This window comes from Scardinius erythrophthalmus (genome assembly GCF_964197995.2).
Source record: "Scardinius erythrophthalmus genome assembly, chromosome: 23".
Classification (NCBI taxonomy): Eukaryota; Metazoa; Chordata; class Actinopteri; order Cypriniformes; family Leuciscidae; genus Scardinius; species Scardinius erythrophthalmus.
In genome coordinates, this window is record NC_138243.1 from 25,445,995 (window position 1) to 25,463,355 (window position 17,361).

At 35.7% G+C, this 17,361-nt stretch overlaps 1 protein-coding gene and 1 pseudogene across 2 annotated transcripts; both read right to left on the minus strand.

Moving 5' to 3' along the window:
* Positions 1–627: 627 nt before the first annotated feature.
* LOC308684059 (trace amine-associated receptor 13c-like) lies at positions 628–1,620 on the minus strand (the record flags this gene model as incomplete). The annotated part of the gene is made up of 1 exon (XM_081355088.1): positions 628–1,620. One exon carries the CDS (start codon positions 1,618–1,620, stop codon positions 628–630), a length of 993 nt encoding a protein of 330 aa, XP_081211214.1.
* An 11,057-nt stretch (positions 1,621–12,677) lies between these two features.
* Positions 12,678–13,686, minus strand: LOC308683476 (trace amine-associated receptor 13c-like; annotated as a pseudogene). Its single transcript has one exon. The product of its transcript is annotated as a trace amine-associated receptor 13c-like (transcript).
* Between the last annotated feature and the right edge of the window lie 3,675 nt (positions 13,687–17,361).

Genomic DNA, 17,361 nt, shown 5'->3' on the forward strand with positions numbered 1-17,361 from the left:
GCCTATTAAATGTAACATACATTTAATGGCTTTATGGCTTTCAAATACAGTGTAATTTTGAATGGTTATAATTAATGGCTAAAAATGAGGGGGGGAAATCCATCTAATATAGACATTAGTATTGGTATCGTAGTGGTGATGATGGCCTTCATACTTAGTAAAATGATGCCATTAAACACCTATTTAAAATAAACTGTCTTTGAATCTACAATGCGTGTAATAATCTACAATTATGTTAGGCGTGATTAATCAGTATTAATAAGGAATATATGTGAGTAAATATTAATAAGGATTTATGATGTTTTTAACTGATATATTAAAGCAGCAGTAAAATAAAGCATATAAAATATTCATATATGATGTCAATGTCAAAGTCCAAGTTAGACATTTTTATATGGTGGATGAGATAACTGTAAAAAAGCAGAAAAACTGTCTCCAATTATTCCTAATGTCAGAGCTGATTTGCTCTTTTTTCTTTACAGAACTTCTATTACACATTTACCACCCTTCATCAGAGTTTATAACTTTCACTTGCTGATGTGCAACATAAAATATCCTAAAATACAAAGTAATAATCACTGTACAAGGAAACATAAGGGAATGAGATCCGTAACACTCCAAGCAAAACTATTTATTGTCTGGGAAAAGACTGAAGTGCTCTGATGATGGATTCAAGATTTTTAGAGTAACAATGTGTTTAGCTGATATTCTAAACCATTTATAAAACAATGCATAAATAAGTGGATTCATACAGGAATTCATGTACATAATCCAGCATGTTACATTAAGTTCAACTGAGTCTGTAAACTCATTTCCTTCAATAAGAGTGGCAATATAGTATGGTATCCAACACATAAAGAAAACTGCGACAACAATCCCCAGAGTTTTTGCTGCCTTTCTTTGTGACCTGCTAACACCTGTGACAGAATTTACAACCTTGGCCTGATGCTTTGCAACACAGAAGATTTTCACATATATAGACATGATTACAGAAGAAGGGGCAACAAAAGTGACTATGAGATCTGTGATAAAATGTTCAAAATTAAAAGAAACTGAACAGTCTCCATAACACCTGTTATGTGTCTCTGGATAAAACATAGTATTGTGTAATATAATGACAGAATATATGCCACAACACAGCCAGTTTATAATAATGCAAAAAATAACTTTATCAGTTGTGACCCTTACTGTGTATCTCAAAGGGTCACTCACAGCAATGTAACGATCTACAGATATAAAAAATAAATTACCAAGAGATGCCGTAACAACCATAAATATAATAAATGAAAATAAAGAACAAAATGTCTCTCCAAAGTACCAGCATGATTCTATAAATCGGATGCCCATTAAAGGTATAACAAATAGTCCCACAATCAGGTCGGCCACAGCCAGAGAGAGAATGAGCAGGTTGGTTGGAGTGTGAAGCTTCTTGAAGTGAGAGATGGAGATGATCACCAGCAGGTTCAGAAACACAGTGAATACTGACAATAAAGAAATGAAAACATACAAAACAACATACTCCACTTCAGGTTTGATATTTTTGAAACATGACAAATTGTTGTCTGGAAAGCAATACTGTATTTTTTGGCTGTTGTCCTCCATGATTATTGTGTCAAACATTTCCACAATTAAAATATCCTTATATGTAGCCTGGCACTGTGTACCCAGTTCTGCATCAAAAGTCCACTTTGAAGCTGTGGTACAATGTTCAAACTCTCAGTTCGACTTTCTGCCTTCCTTTACTGACTAAACTCTGATTTAAATGTACAAAAAACAGAGACATCCAATGAAATGTGAGGTTTGATTAAACCCACCTACTATTTAAATATTCAAAGCATGCAATGAGGAATTGGATGATGTGTATAATATTGTGAATGTGCAAAATAGTGAATGTGTAAAGCTTTAAATGGGCTCCCACATTCTTATCTTTTTGACCTTCTGGATATAAAAACACCTGTCAAACATCTAAGGTCTTTGGATCAAAGACTTTTATTGGTCCCAATGTCTTGACTGAAGACTAGGGGTGATCAGCTTTTTTTTTTTTTTTGTCCCAAACTGTGGATCAGTCTACCAAGTAGAGATGCACAATATTTCGGCCACCATATCGGTATCAGCCGATACGTTCATTTTAAATGTTATCATTGTCGACCCAATAATAAAATTTGCGGATAAATTCAAGCCAATTCAAGTAATGGATTATGTCCTTCAGCTGAGACACTTCAGATGCGCACTCGGCATGATGATTTCAAATGGCTTGAAATATGATTGGAATCACTTTGAAAAAGAAAATACAATTAAGTGCAGTAAAAGAATGATAAGAATTCTTTTTACGCCCATTTTACCAAGTTGTTAGAGCGCGTCCACAATGAAGTTAAACCTTCATGACAATAAGTTGTGCTTGTTTGCAGCTTTTTGTTTTGTGCAATTGTAAGTTGTAATATGTTTATTTTGTGTGTATATATATATATATATATATATATATATATATATATATGTAACTGATTTATCTCATATAGGATGCGTTTGGTTAAGAATTAACATGGTAGAACAGCGCACCGGTGATCATTGCTTCAGCAGATGCAGCTCAAACAGCAATGCACAAATTGATAACTATTATTGGGACTTTCACATTACATAACGTTACAATGAGAACACTATAATAAAACGTTGTGAATTTGTTGGGTTTAGTTGTCACGTTTAAGCACATTGTTACACAAAGAGTCCATCAAAAACAGGAATTACATGTTCTGACTAGCACGTAGCACGTAACTTAGTTCAAGTTCACTTTGTAATATTATGCTTATGTTGTATAAATATCTGATAAATTTCATAGGTTGCGTTTTGAGTTAAATAACCCTTAAAGTGCTTCAGTTCAGCTCAAACAGCATTGCTGTTATTTGAAACAGTAATTTTAGATGTTTCTTTTCAAAAACATTGATGCATTATTAATAATAACTAGCACTTTTATTACTGATAAAGTAATAGTACTTTTAGCAAGTAATTCTATGCATCCATGCATTTTCAAAGCCATGATGAGAATTTTGATTAATCATAATGTTAACTTGTAGTCTTCAGGGACTTTTTTTTAGAGAGTGATTTGGTTTGCTTTAATATGCAAAAACTGTGATGTGGTGTGATGGGGAAAAGTCGCTTTGCTGGTAAAGGATGGAAGTTAAGAGAAAATATTTTTTTGTCATGCTCAAGTAGTGTCATTTCACAGATAATTTTTCATTTAAGTGAAAGACTTCTCAGGTCTCAACACCAAAGATTATTTATACTGTCCCGGCCATACTCTGTCCATTTCTTAAAAACCATCTTGGGAAATTTAATGCAGAATTAAAGCTAGGGCAGGTAATCCTGTTCAGAAACACTTTTTTTTATACTGGGTGAAATGGTCCTCCATCCTGAGAGTAGTCAATACATTATGTGTTCCGAAAAAGGAATGAAAACAATCAGACCTCTGTAGCAGCTGCAGGACAGTAAAAACTATGACCAATCACTGCTACTCGGTCCGAGTGTAAAGAACCAATCAGATGCCTTCAGAGCCAGGAGGAGTGTCTTAGCAGTGTCAATCAAGTTCGCGTACGCGCTGATCGCCCCTCTGATAGCGCGTACCGTCATTCAAAATCAAGATTGCCGGTGTGCCGAGCAGCTGTGCTAATGGCGGACAAACAACCAAAACTACCAATTTCTCGAGTGAAACCTGCTCATACAACAAAGACAGGTAAACGGAAAAAGACCGATGACGATAAACAAGCCCGTCGGAGCCCATTGACTCAGTGTTAAAACTCTAGCCGCATAACATACAGATAAAATGTCACGCACTGTGCAAAGCAACAATTGAAACCTGATAATTCACTGGCTTGTCATGTTGCTAAAATAATGTACTAGCAAACCTTATTTAGCATTACACATCGCTAGAATAATTATTTACATAGCCTACTGCAACGTGTTACCATTATATTATCTTACTAGCTATTTATAACTCATAGAAAGAGTGCAACGTTATAAAGTTACATTACATGTATTGCATAATACCTAATGATTTGAGGACTGAGATTGTAGTCAAAGTATGGGCAGGCCAGTCAATGTAAAGCATTTTGTCCCTACCTGTGAATGTGTCATAACTGTTTATCCGTCGTCATCGGTGACCCTGCATGTTTACTAGCCTGCACATTCACGGCAGGCTCCGCTGTGGGGGGAACTTTACATAACAAAATACATGTTTTACAGCTAGTAGGCCTAACGTTATATGTTATGAATCTTGCACGAAATTCATCTTCATCTCAGTGCAACTAATGGAAATGGAAAAACGTGTATCAATGCAACCTGTTTTTAGCTTTGCCTTATAGTTACAACTAGCTCGTTAGCGAATCAAAAAATATATATTTTAAACTTTACCAATATCGATATGATAGCTTGATAGTGAGTAGGCTACTAAATACATCTTATTTGTTTATATTCATAATGATAAAGTTAGATTTTTTTATTACATGTGATTCTGACATGATGCTACATGCACTGCGCTCCTTCATCTCCGCTTGTCTCAGGTAAATAATGCATCTTCCAGCTCAGCTGTCGGAGTCGCGCGTTCATGTGTTTTGGGGGCGTGGCTTTGGAAGGACCCCAGAAGGGAGAGGGTGGACTGAATGGAAATAATGAGCTGTCTTTAAAACAGTCGTTAGAGGTCTACATACACTCGATTTTTATACTTTCTTTTTCAGAATACTAACATTTTAATTATGTATTGATATATACATAAAGTTTAAACAAATTTGAAAAATAAGTTTTTTAGACCATTCTTACCTACCCCAGCTTTAATGCAACATGCTATATGCAGGTGTTCAGGGCTCTCAAGTCTCACGCATTGGGCGTGAGACACACGCAATTCAACCAGTTCACACGCTCACACGCCACACCGTGTATTTCTCATGCTGAAAAGGCAATGCCAACCAAGTTGTCCTGCGAGCTTTATATATAACGTTGTATAGGCTACGAGGCGCAGGCACACAAAGTGAAGTTTCCTGCCGCCAGCACGTATCTCGCCCAGATTGCGTTCATTACAAGGCAACACAGATGCGCAAACACACAGAAGTTGACGGAACATTCTCGGCCACCGTACGTTCGTTACTAGGTAACCAACAACATTGCGTGAACACGTCGTGATGGAGAAGGTAAGTTGGAAGAAAGCTTGTCTAACATTTTTAGGCTAGAACATTTAATATATAGCCCATCGTTTACATTATTATTGATGCAGTCAAAAACTCTACAACTAGGCTACTTTGCAACCAGGCCAGAAGCTTTGGCTCAGTTTGGCTAGCTTACGTTTTCTTAAACTAAGGGAATGTTAGTGGGTATGGGAAGGAATGAAGATGTATTTCTTCATTTTATTTTAAATACATTTAAATTTGTTTATTTTATTTTATTTTAAATTATATATTATACTGTATTAATACACTGTAAATGCAAACATTGTATTTAATTAAAAATAGTAAATTGACCTCATTTTTTCATCATTTTTTTCAACCTGCTATTAACACTCACTTTTAGTAAGTTACTTGTACTTTGAGGTTGAAAAATCGTACCAGCTCAGTCTACTTGAGCTGGATTCATTTAGAAAAAGTAAGTTTATGACCTGTGGGCATGCGCAGATCAGTCCTCTCTACGCTAGACGGCAATATATGGCCACGCCAAGACTCGCCCTTCAATAGCCACTATTGGCTGAAGGTGAAAACCGTAATTTTAAGCCACCATTGTGGCGATTAGTGTTTGTTTTAGTTGGGCTCTTGACCGTTATATCATTAATTTAACCTTTTGTTTGGCTGCTGTACCTGAGTTATAACAGCCAGATGAACAAACAGAAAAGGTGATCTGATGGTGATGGTTGTGTTTTAACATAATCGTTATTTCACAATCATTTGACCTGATTCACTGAACTCATATAGTTCAGAGTTAATTTCTGAGTTAGATTTACTTTATTAATTATAACAGCACTGTCCTGGTACAGGATAATATTTTTAGCCATTTCAATGAAATCCAAATAATCAAATAAATAATAAAAAAACGTCAATTTTTTTTTTTTTTTTAATGTAGGCACACTCAGACATCAAGAATTAGCGTATGAATCTCAACAATGGTGACAAACAGATCACCCCCTGATCATAAGCTCATTATTTATTCATGCAGCAATGCATGATGGGAGCCATGAATGAGTTTTGATTGGTTGCACCCAGAATGCACTGCAACATGCTTTATAATTGTCACCATTGTTGAGATTCACAGGCTGATTCTTGATGTCAATGTGTCTAAAAACTAAATTAAACAAAAAAAATATATATTTTTTTTTATAATGGAAACTTTTAAGAAACTCTAAATATTATGCTATACAAGAACAGTGCTATAATTAATAAAGTAAACCTAACTCAGAAATTGGTTTCTTTAATTTAAGTGAACTTGAAAAATGAGTGAGCAGAACTAGTGTTAAGTTGTAGGAATTTAGTAATTCTAAGTGGGGTAAAATTTATATCAAGCAATCCACACAAAATGAAAAAACTAAGTTAACACTAATCATGACTATTAAGTTACATGAACATAAAAAAAACGTGCTAGTGGTACTACTTGATTTAGTACTGCACACTTAAAATAAACAAGCTTTTCTAACTCACTAATCTTAAGCTTACTTTGCTTAATTTTTTTGAGGCAACGAGTTTGCATACTTTTTTTAAGTAAGGTCAACTAATTACATTTTACAGTGTAGTCTTTCTAGTTACATTAAGGCTACGTGTATTAAAGCAGAGTGCTCTTGGTAATATTTTATATCCTGTCAAAACATACATTAATCATTGCCATTGCATTTGTATTTTTCAAACACAAAACACATTTCATAAGCTGGAGTGTGTACTCTTGTGTGTACACACACACACACACACACACACACACACACACACACACACACACACACACACACACACACACACCTACCTTAATAATACTCTAATATGTCATTTGTTCACAATGTCCCATGCACTACACAATAAATAATTATACCATTTTGACTAGACACATTCAAAGTGCAAAAAGATTTGTTTTTCCAAACTGTTTGGAGCAATTTGTTATATTTTTGTAATTTTTTTATAACTTATTTGTAATTTTGAAATATAACATTAAAGAGTATATTTGATGTGATGAATTGCTCTGTCATTTATCAGATTTACCAATTGTTATAATTTCATATTGGGCTGGTTAATTATGAACAATTGGTAAAATTGGGGGGCGGGGACATATGGGGGCATGGCTCCATTAGGGCTCCTCCCCTAACCGCATGTGATCTCACTCCAAGCTTTTGGTAAAACTTGAGAGCCCTGGGTGTTTCTTTAATGTGATGTGAGTAGGGCTGCACGAATATATATATACATTTAATTACAATTATCTCACCTAAATGTTTGCTGACTCATTATATTTGTGTTTTTACAATTTACAATGGGGTAATATTGTTGCTCAAGAGGTTTCACAACACAAGGTAGCTTTATTTATATCTTTGAATTAAATTAAAAAAGTCATACAAATAAATACAAAAGAATGAAGATTCCTTACCATTAAAGCTATATTTTGTTTTTTAAAAGAAACTATATTTTTATCAACACTAAATTACAAATAGATGTTGAGATAAGCAGTCCCATGATTATCATAAACAGATCACAAAAGTGTCTCCAAAGTGCCAACACGTCTCAATCAGCTTTATGGCATCCACAGGCATAACCTGGGACGTGCACAGGGGGGTTGCTCAGGTTGCTTGGGCAACTGCCCATATGCCCTTCTCGGCTCATGTTGCCCTTCCGAGAAAAAAAAAAAAGAAAATCGTACAATGGATGCAGAATTTCACGTAGGCCTAGTTCACTTCCATTTAAGTCTCAGTCTCTAGTTAAGTCTCATTCACTTCCATTCGGGCACCGGAAGTGAAAGTAAGGGCAAACTCTGCTCACGTGGCTGCAGCCATAGATATCATATAAAGGCTAGATGTCTCGTCCGCGCTGCTGGCCAATGGAGGTCGATGTCCGCACACGGCGGCCATCTTACCTACTGTGCTCGCTCACTCGTAACATGGTGCATATACTTTTAAATAACCATAACTTGCTCAATTTTCTACCGATTTTCAAACGGTTTGGTTTGTTATAAATGTAAGAGTTGTAGTTATGACACTGCATGCATATGAAAAATTATAACAATGGACTTCCATATTAAAGAATTATATCCACGTTAATGACGTTTGTAAGAGACCAAACCGTTTGTAAATCCGTCAAGATTTCAGCGAGATAAGAGGATTTGTGTGCGTGCTGATCACTCACCTTAATTCACAGAGCCCTGTGGTAAGATGGCCGCCGGTGATGCCGGAAGTGACTCCGCCTTAAGACATCTAGCCTTTATATGATATCTATGGCTGCAGCGCTGCACGCGACCGGTGTAGCAGACGATTCTGTTCCCTACCGGAATTCCTGTTCCCTTTACGCAATCATACTACAAATTATGCATAGTTGCACAGTTACCATACGTACCATCAGAACTGAATACAAGCAAGAAGCACAACTGAATGTACGGGAAGCCAAAAGGTTAAAAAAATATTGTATTTTTCCCGAAATTTAAGCGTTTTTTATTTTTTATTTTATTAGAATCGAGTTTTTCCCTATCTGTTAATTCAATCATTGATTTAAAGAAGGCATTTGACACTATAGATCATCAAATTCTCATTTCTAAATTATATACTTATGGAATTAGAGGAGTTGCACTGGACTGGTTAACCAGCTATTTACAACAACGACAACAATATGTTGAGTTTGACGGTTATAGGTCAGAATGTATGAATATAGAATGTGGACTACCACAAGGCTCAATTTTAGGACGCAAACTTTTTATTTTATATATAAATGAGATTTGTGAGGTTTCAAACATGTTACACTATGTATTATTTGCAGACGATACAAATTTATACAGTTCAGGAAATGACTTGAAAACCTTAGCTAATAATATTGAAGATGAAATGATTAAACTAAAATTGTGGTTTGATGTAAATAAATTATCTTTAAATTTGAATAAGACAAAGTTTATGATATTCAGCAATAAAAGAAAGGAGGAAGTCAGCTTATCTATAAACAATGTAAACATTGAGAAGGTGTCTGAAATCAGATTTCTAGGAGTCACCTTAGATGAGAAATTGACGTGGAAAAGTCATATATTGCATGTAAAAAATAAAATGGGAAAAAGCTTATTTATCTTGAATAAGGTTAAATACAGTTAACCATATAATACAATGAAAATGTTATATTGTTCAATGATTTTGCCTTATTTAAACTATTGTGTAGAAATATGGGGAAATACATATCATAGCAACATTATGCCTTTATTTATTTTACAGAAAAGAGCCATTCGCATTATTTTTAAAGCAGGATATAGAGACCATACAAATCAATTCTTTATTAGGTCAGGATTATTAAAAATGAAAGACATTATAGAATTACAAACTCTATTAGTGATGTTTAAAGCTAGAAGCAAAGCTCTTCCAAATGACTTACAAAAGTTATTTGTTTTTACTTCTGAAGATGAAAATCACAGACGGCCGTATGACTTTAAACATCAAATAGCAAGAACAAATTTGAAACAAATGTGTTTGTCTGTTGCTGGAGTAAAAGCATGGAATTCTTTAAGGAAAGATTTAAAAAGCTGCAAAAATATTTTGGAATTTAAAAGGAGTTATAAAAAGAAACAACTTGAATTATATCAAACTGAATTTTGATTTTGTTTGTATGTGATCATTGTAAAACGTTTAAATAAATATCAGATATGTTGGAGTGTGGGTGATGGTGGAGGGAATAATGCTAATGTTATCTACTATTTATGTTAATACATTTTGGGTGATGCTAATGTCATCTATTATTTATGTTAATAAATTTTGGGTGGTGGTGGAGGGAACAATGCTAATGCCATCTACTATTTATGTTTATAAAGGGGGCAGATAAATATAAGAATATTATTCTTCCATCTGCTCCTTTCTGATCATGGAAATGTAAAGGAAAAATTCATATGAATTGTATGTGCCTTGGACAAATAATGCATTTTCATGAAAGGAATAAAAGAGAAATGAATGAATGAATGAATGAATGAATCCAGATTATTTATTTTTCTTTAAAACAACAAAACATAATAAAAAAAAATAATATACAATAATATGAGGAACTCTTTTTCTCATGTGTATTTTGGTGACATGTAACATATTGTTAATACATTTTTGAAACCTATCAGTGACTTGTCTTGATAGGATATTGATAGGGATATTGATGTAGGGATTTTTATGACGCAAGTCATGTTTTTCTCTGTGTTATTATTAGTAGTAGTTAAGGTGATTGAGTGCTGTATTTCAGTGTTTTATCTATTTGTGTATATATATTTTAATAAAGACCCTTTATTAAGGGGGGGGGGGGCTTTTTTCAGGTCAGTGTAAGGACCACCCATTGGGGTGTCCTTAGCGCTCCAGTGAAGCGCTAAGTCTTTTCTTAGCTCCAGTGAAGTTCACTTAATTTATTGGAATTTAGTTTTAGTATTACTTTAGCTCTACGCTTAATCTGACTCCAATTTCAAATGATAATCAAATTTAGATCGTATTTCTGTTTAGAAAATAATCATAAATATTGATTATGAATTGATTTAGATCTTTGATTACTCTGATTATCCCATACTTTCAATTATTCGTTCATTACGGACCTAGTGTTGCTTTGAGACGTCACGTCGCGACTGCGCACTCACGATCACAAACTAGCCAGTCCTGAAATAGTCAGAGGGTGCAGTACAAATATTTTACCCGATGCGGCCGCTCACTACAGACCCATAGGTGTAATTTATATCATATTTGCAGCATACAACATGCTAAGTCAGGGAATAGTCAGAAATCAGAAGGTCTTCCTAAGATGTGCCCCATGGTCCATTCAAAGTGCCTTCAGTTTGATCTATTCTGGACAGAGATTTGCGGAAACACCAGACTACACATTAATCTACTGGAAATAATGATTTCAGAAGAATGCAGAATAAATCAAGGTTAACATTTATTTGTCAGGTAAAAATGTATCATGCCAATTACAGAAGTAAATTATTAAAAGCCAATTCAAAAATACATGAAATCATTTACTCAAAGATGACTCTAAAAGTAAGTAATGTTTTCCTGACAAAGACACACAGTAATGTGTCAGGGCTTTCCAACAGGAAAATACTGACATGCATTACTGTATGGGGGATGATCCTGGTAAAAGAGTCCCAAAGACTGCTCTGTCACCTCGCCTTAAGTATCAGACCAGAACAACAGGGGTTATACAAATGTTGTTTGGAGTTGTTTGGGCCAATCCATGTACCACAGGGGGGTAGCACCTGGTTTCTTGAGATATCATAAAGAGATATCAGCCAGAGAGATACAGGATTCTCCTAAGTTCTCAATCTTTCTCATTAAACCAATGACTGCAATTAAATTAAGACCATTTTACCAATCGCACTGTGCCCTTTAAAATGACACCAAACATGAAATGGAAAAACAACATATTCACAAGATACACCATATGTGTTAAATAGACATTCTTAATGAACTTTCAGTGCCTTGAGGAGGGAGAGGGGGGGATGAGTTGAAGTCAAACAAGGGGACAATGAGATGAGTTTGGGCAGGACAAGGTTCTGTGCTCTGTCTTTGTTATCTGCTCTCCAGGGTGCATTTTATGGCGTTATTGCAGGGTGAGTTATGTTTTAGCAGGAAAATCAGTTCTTACAAGAGCAACTGCCCCTCAAAATTCCTGTGCACGTCCCTGGGCATAACAATAAGTCCGACAAGTAGGTCGGCCACAGCCAGAGAGAGAATAATCAGGTTCCCTTTCGAGACGTATCTCGTATTACATAAGTTAGCTTACGCTATGGGAAAACTCCTTTTCTCGAGAATATTGAAGCCAAATCATTAAAACGCTGTGCAGCTGCATAGCATACACAGATGAACGGCGAGAGCGGTCATTGGCTGTGCTGCGGCAACTGCACGAACCTATGGCGAGGCGGCTCAGACGCAAGAACCAATCAGGGCACTTCGCGCCACCGGCACGTCAGAGCCCGCCAGAATGGGCATGGCCTACGACTATAAAAGTGCTCATTCTCCACCTAGGACCTCATATTTTATCTCCTTCAGCGAACTCACCACTTCGCTGATCTCTGGAAAAGAAGCTGCCGCCGAAAAGCCTTCAGCGGAACAAGCCACCTGCATTGCAGGACTCCGCCTTCAGCCACTGTTCTGCTGTGCCATCCAGTGCGCTATATATCCTAGTTTGTTCTGCTCTCCTTACTATTCTTTCATTTATACAGTGTCTGGATCAGACCGACTAATCCTCTACCGGCCACTCTGATGCTGCTTAATGACAATTATTTTCTTTTTATAATCTCAACTTTGGCAGTGAAATTGCTGTTCTTTAGAGACAAATGAGAGACATGAAATTGTTTTTGCACAATGCTATTTCCACACCAATAGATGTCAGTATAAAGTAAAATAATATTTACTGTCACATCGTCTGTAAGTGTATCAGCAGTCACAAACAAAATACACATACTACAGTGGGGAAATTTAAATAAATGGCTTAAAATTAAGTACAGTACAGTTGGTCTTTAAATTATTCATAATCTGTATAAAGGTCCATAAGAGATGAAGAATGTTCCAATATTTTAAGATTTAAGATGTGTTTAACTGATATTTTAAACCAGCGGTAAAATAAAGCATAGATAAGAGGATTCAGGCTTGAGTTAACATACAAAATCCATATTAGAAATGTTACTGTGGCAGAAGAGATTACTGTAGTCCCTGTTACATATAATATATAGTATGGAATATAGCAAAGCAGATAAACTGTCACAATAATTCCTAATGTCATTGCAGCCTTTCTCTCAGATTTCCTCCTCACTGAACCTTCCATTACACATTTACCACCCTTTATCAGAGAGTTTATAAGTTTCACTTGCTGATGTGCAACATAAAATATCCTTAAATATAAAATTATAATAAGGGCACAAGGAAACAATAATGAAAACAACAGGTCTGTGTATGTCAATGAAAAACTGATTACTAAATAACACTTTCCATAGCACACATCTGGTCTCTGGGAACTTTCAAAATATCTGCCACTAATTAAATAGCCAATATTGTAGGTAGAGGAGGAAAACCAGCAGACACAGATGCTTATTAAAGTTTTAGTTGTGGTGATTTTCTGTGGTATACTGTAAAGGGTGACACACAGCCACATAACGATCAACAGCAATTAAAACTAAATTACACATGGATTTTGAGATAAGCAGTCCCATGATTATCATAAACAGATCACAAAAAGTGTCTCCCAAGTACCAACACGTCTCAATCAGCTTTATGGCATCCACAGGCATAACAATAAGTCCAGTAAGCAGGTCAGCCACAGCTAGAGAGAGAATAATCAGGTTGGTTGGAGTGTGAAGCTGCTTAAAGTGAGAGATGGAGATGATCACCAGCAGGTTCAGAAACACAGTCCATGCTGACAGCAATGAAAAAAAACACATACATGATATTGTATTCATATTTAGAGCGCTTCCCCTTGATACATGATGAGTTGATGGCAGGAAAGCAGTATTGAGTCTCATGATCCTCTGTCTCATTGGCCATGAGTGAGTCTCCTCCTTTTAGGAGTTTGTTCTGCTCTCCTTACTGTCCTTTCATTTATAAAGTGTCTGGATCCGACCGACTTACCCTCTACAGGCCACACTGACGTTGCATAATGACATAATTATTTTCTTTTAATAATCTCAAATTTAGCATTGAAACTGCTATTCATATGAGACAAAAGAGAGACATGAAATTGTTTTTACACAATGCTGTAACCAAACAATAGGTGTCAGTATAAAGTAACATTTACTTTGTCACATCTGCTGTAAGTGTATCAGCAGTCATTTACATTTATGCATTTGGCAGACACGTTTATCCAAAGCGACTTACATTGCATTTCGAGTGAGATATCGCGCTGCACTGACAGACATTGCAGATAACTGTGCGCTAAGAGAAGTTTACAACAGCACTTTGCATTATCTGTTCTTAAAACTGTCTCAAGTTAAAACTGAAAATCAAGCAAATATTTCCATTTTTCTGTCAAGAGTGGACGGGCCGTCTGAAAGCTAAACTTACATGTACATGAACGAGCGCCACCTCGTGCAGCGCCGCCGCTCCAACCACGCGCTGTGCGTAGGGCACCAAGTGCTGAGGGGGCACCAAAAATAGCCTAATGAAAAAAAAATGATAATGCCGATATTATTTCACTAGCCTATAGAAATATTATTAGGCACATTCTAGCCTTGTATATGTAACAAAAAAGGGGGGACAAGATCATTTAAATGCGTTAGTCTAGAAAGTACCGGTGGTTAATACTTTCTCAGTAGGCTAACAGTTAACATTAGCAGTCAGTGCACATGGTAGGCTAACATTCCTGTTAAAAATATATATATAAAAAAATATAAAATGTCATTATGAATGATATAAAGCAAACATTACTGTTGAATTGTGTGCATTATTGCACCTCATTCTATTATGATTTTATATTACATTAGATTAGATTTATCAAATAGTTGATAAATAAGGAATAAAGGGGGAGAACTCCTTGGCTGCCATCCTTTCAGTTTTAAATGTTTATAATTTTTCCCGGTATAAGATTCTTTGCTTGAATATTTTGTCTAATAAATGTTATTTATTCAAAGTGACATTGAATTTGGGAAAAACATGTCTGGATTATTTTGAGATTTTTGTTTATTTTGCTATTCTGTTTACTGAAGAAAAGTTTGCACTTTCAAATGTGTAGTGTGTGTTGGCTATTCTACATACTGTATGTTTACAAAGTCAGCAAAGCTGAGAAGATTTTCCTTTCTCTTTTTAGTGTTCTTAAGTTTTATACTGTGATGATGCTATTGTGTTATTACTGTGTTATTAAAAAGTTAAACTGGCAAAAACATTTTTTTTTTTTTTTTTTTAATTGTAATGTTACCTGTAACAAAATGCTTTCTCTGTATTCAGGTTTAGTAATAATGCAAAACGTGTACACTTCACATCAAACTTATTTAAAAAAAAATTATAAACCATGGCAAAAAGTTTTATTTGAGAATTTCTAAAAAATACATTTAAATCCACATCATAAAAGTAAGTAATTTGGTCCGAAAACAACTAGAGAATTCACAAGCCTCGCCATAGAGAGCTATACAGGCATCTAGTGGTAAACCCATGCAATAACATGTTATATTTAATTTTCAATCAACAGATGGCGCTAATCTGACTCTACAGGGTGGGCCATTTATATGGATACACCGTAATAACATGGGAATGGTTGGTGATATTAAAGTCCTGTTTGTGGCACATTAGTATATGTCGTGGTCACCACCCATCTTGAGGAGTTTGCCCCTTCACATATACTAATGTGCCACAAACAGGACTTTAATATCACCAACCATTCCCATGTTATTACGGTGTATCCCAACCTGTATCCATATAAATGGCCCACCCTGTATATTAATCTGAAATACTGTAATAATTGAAGAAATATTTTTAAAAAATTAGAAAAAGAAATTGTGTATTATTTTCAATGGCAAAAATTAACCATAAATATTACATAAATATTAATAAGTACCATCAAATCCTCTCAAAATAAAAAATAAAAAATATTATTGAACAAAAATAAATTGCATTGGTTTTACTGGGGTGGAGGAAGTTTCCTTTTTAGGTGTCCGGTCACTTCTGACCGGGAAGATAACACTTGTTGCACCCAAATGAAGAGCACGAGGGTTAACAACTGACGACGAACTGGGTGGAAAACACACTGAATCACGACCACTCCTATTAAATACTACGGAGCCCATATGGGGCGTAGCCTAGTGGTGGAAAAAAATTGAGATGGGAGATTTTTTATTATTATTATTATTATTATTATTATTATTTAAACTTTTGCATTACCCCGAGAAACTTTGCTTTCCCTTGCAAAGATAATTGCGTTCCCTCGCAAAACTTTTGCATTTCCTCGCAAAACTTTTGCATTCCCTCGCAAAAATATTGCGTTCCCACGCAAACCCTGTTGTGAGCTCGGACAGATAGGCTACTTCCTGTTTAATGTCCCGATGGCAGTGCTTCCGAGCTCCGTACGTTAATGCAGTGTTTCATAGTGTTTGAACTTGGACTCAAATATAAAGGAATGCGGTCAGTGCTTAACTCAAGGTGCAGTTATATAAATTGAAAGATTCGAACTTCTCGGATCAATAACTCGTGAGCTAAATGTTGTTAAAACACAAATTATACTTATTTACAACCACAGTGACGTAGATCTACAACCAAATTTCCCTCAAAACGAGCTTTGTAATATAGGCTAAATGGATCTCTATGAGCAGGCGCAAGGGACCGTCTGCAAAGTTCATAATCCAAAAGACGTGACTACAGAAATTACTTCAATGTTACAAACTGTAGTGCCAACCAATTCAGTTTACACATCAATGGTGTCCCACTGGTCATAGTACACTGCTTTTGCACATTTTATATTATGAAAAATATTCAATAACTTCACTGTAACGCACCAAATTTAGTTCACACATCACTGCTCTAATGTTGGTTATACAACACTTAGTTTGGGAAGCAATTGCACATAAAAAATAAGTAGGCCTCTTTACACTATGTATTTTTTTATCAAACTAAGACCAGCAGGAGAGTAGTGATGTGTGAACTGAACTTGTTGACAGTACAAGTCAAGTCATTTCATTATGTAGCGCTTTTAACAATGTAGATTTTTCCAAAGCGGCTTTACATTGATAATAGGAAAGTACAGTGTGTCACAGTGAAGCTATGAATATGAATATGTTTAATAAAATGTGCAGAAGGGTTTTGGGATTTGCACTTTGCATACGGTCCCTTATTCTGACTTGTCTCTGTGGCTGGTGTCTCTATTTTCATGTTCCGTCTAATAGAATCGCCAATAACTAGGGCACATTCAACAGAATTCACAGTGGGTGTTTCACTGAGTGGGGAGTATCTATTTGTTATGGTAATCAGAGCAGAAGAACGGTGTTTTGTCCCGTGACTAGCGTCTCACAGTCACCCAGTTTCCCTGCTGCGTGGGCTCTACAGCCAGAACCGAACAATGTACAGAGTTCATTAAGCTAGTCGCATCCAAAGGAGTATCTAAAGCCCTTGCATTCTTACTATCCTTGATTAAAGTTTGGATGTATGTCTCTAGTTCTGAAATCTTCTCCGTCAGCCTGACCATCTCCCTGCGTTTATCACATGTAAAGCCCTCAGTGCTGACAGAGAAT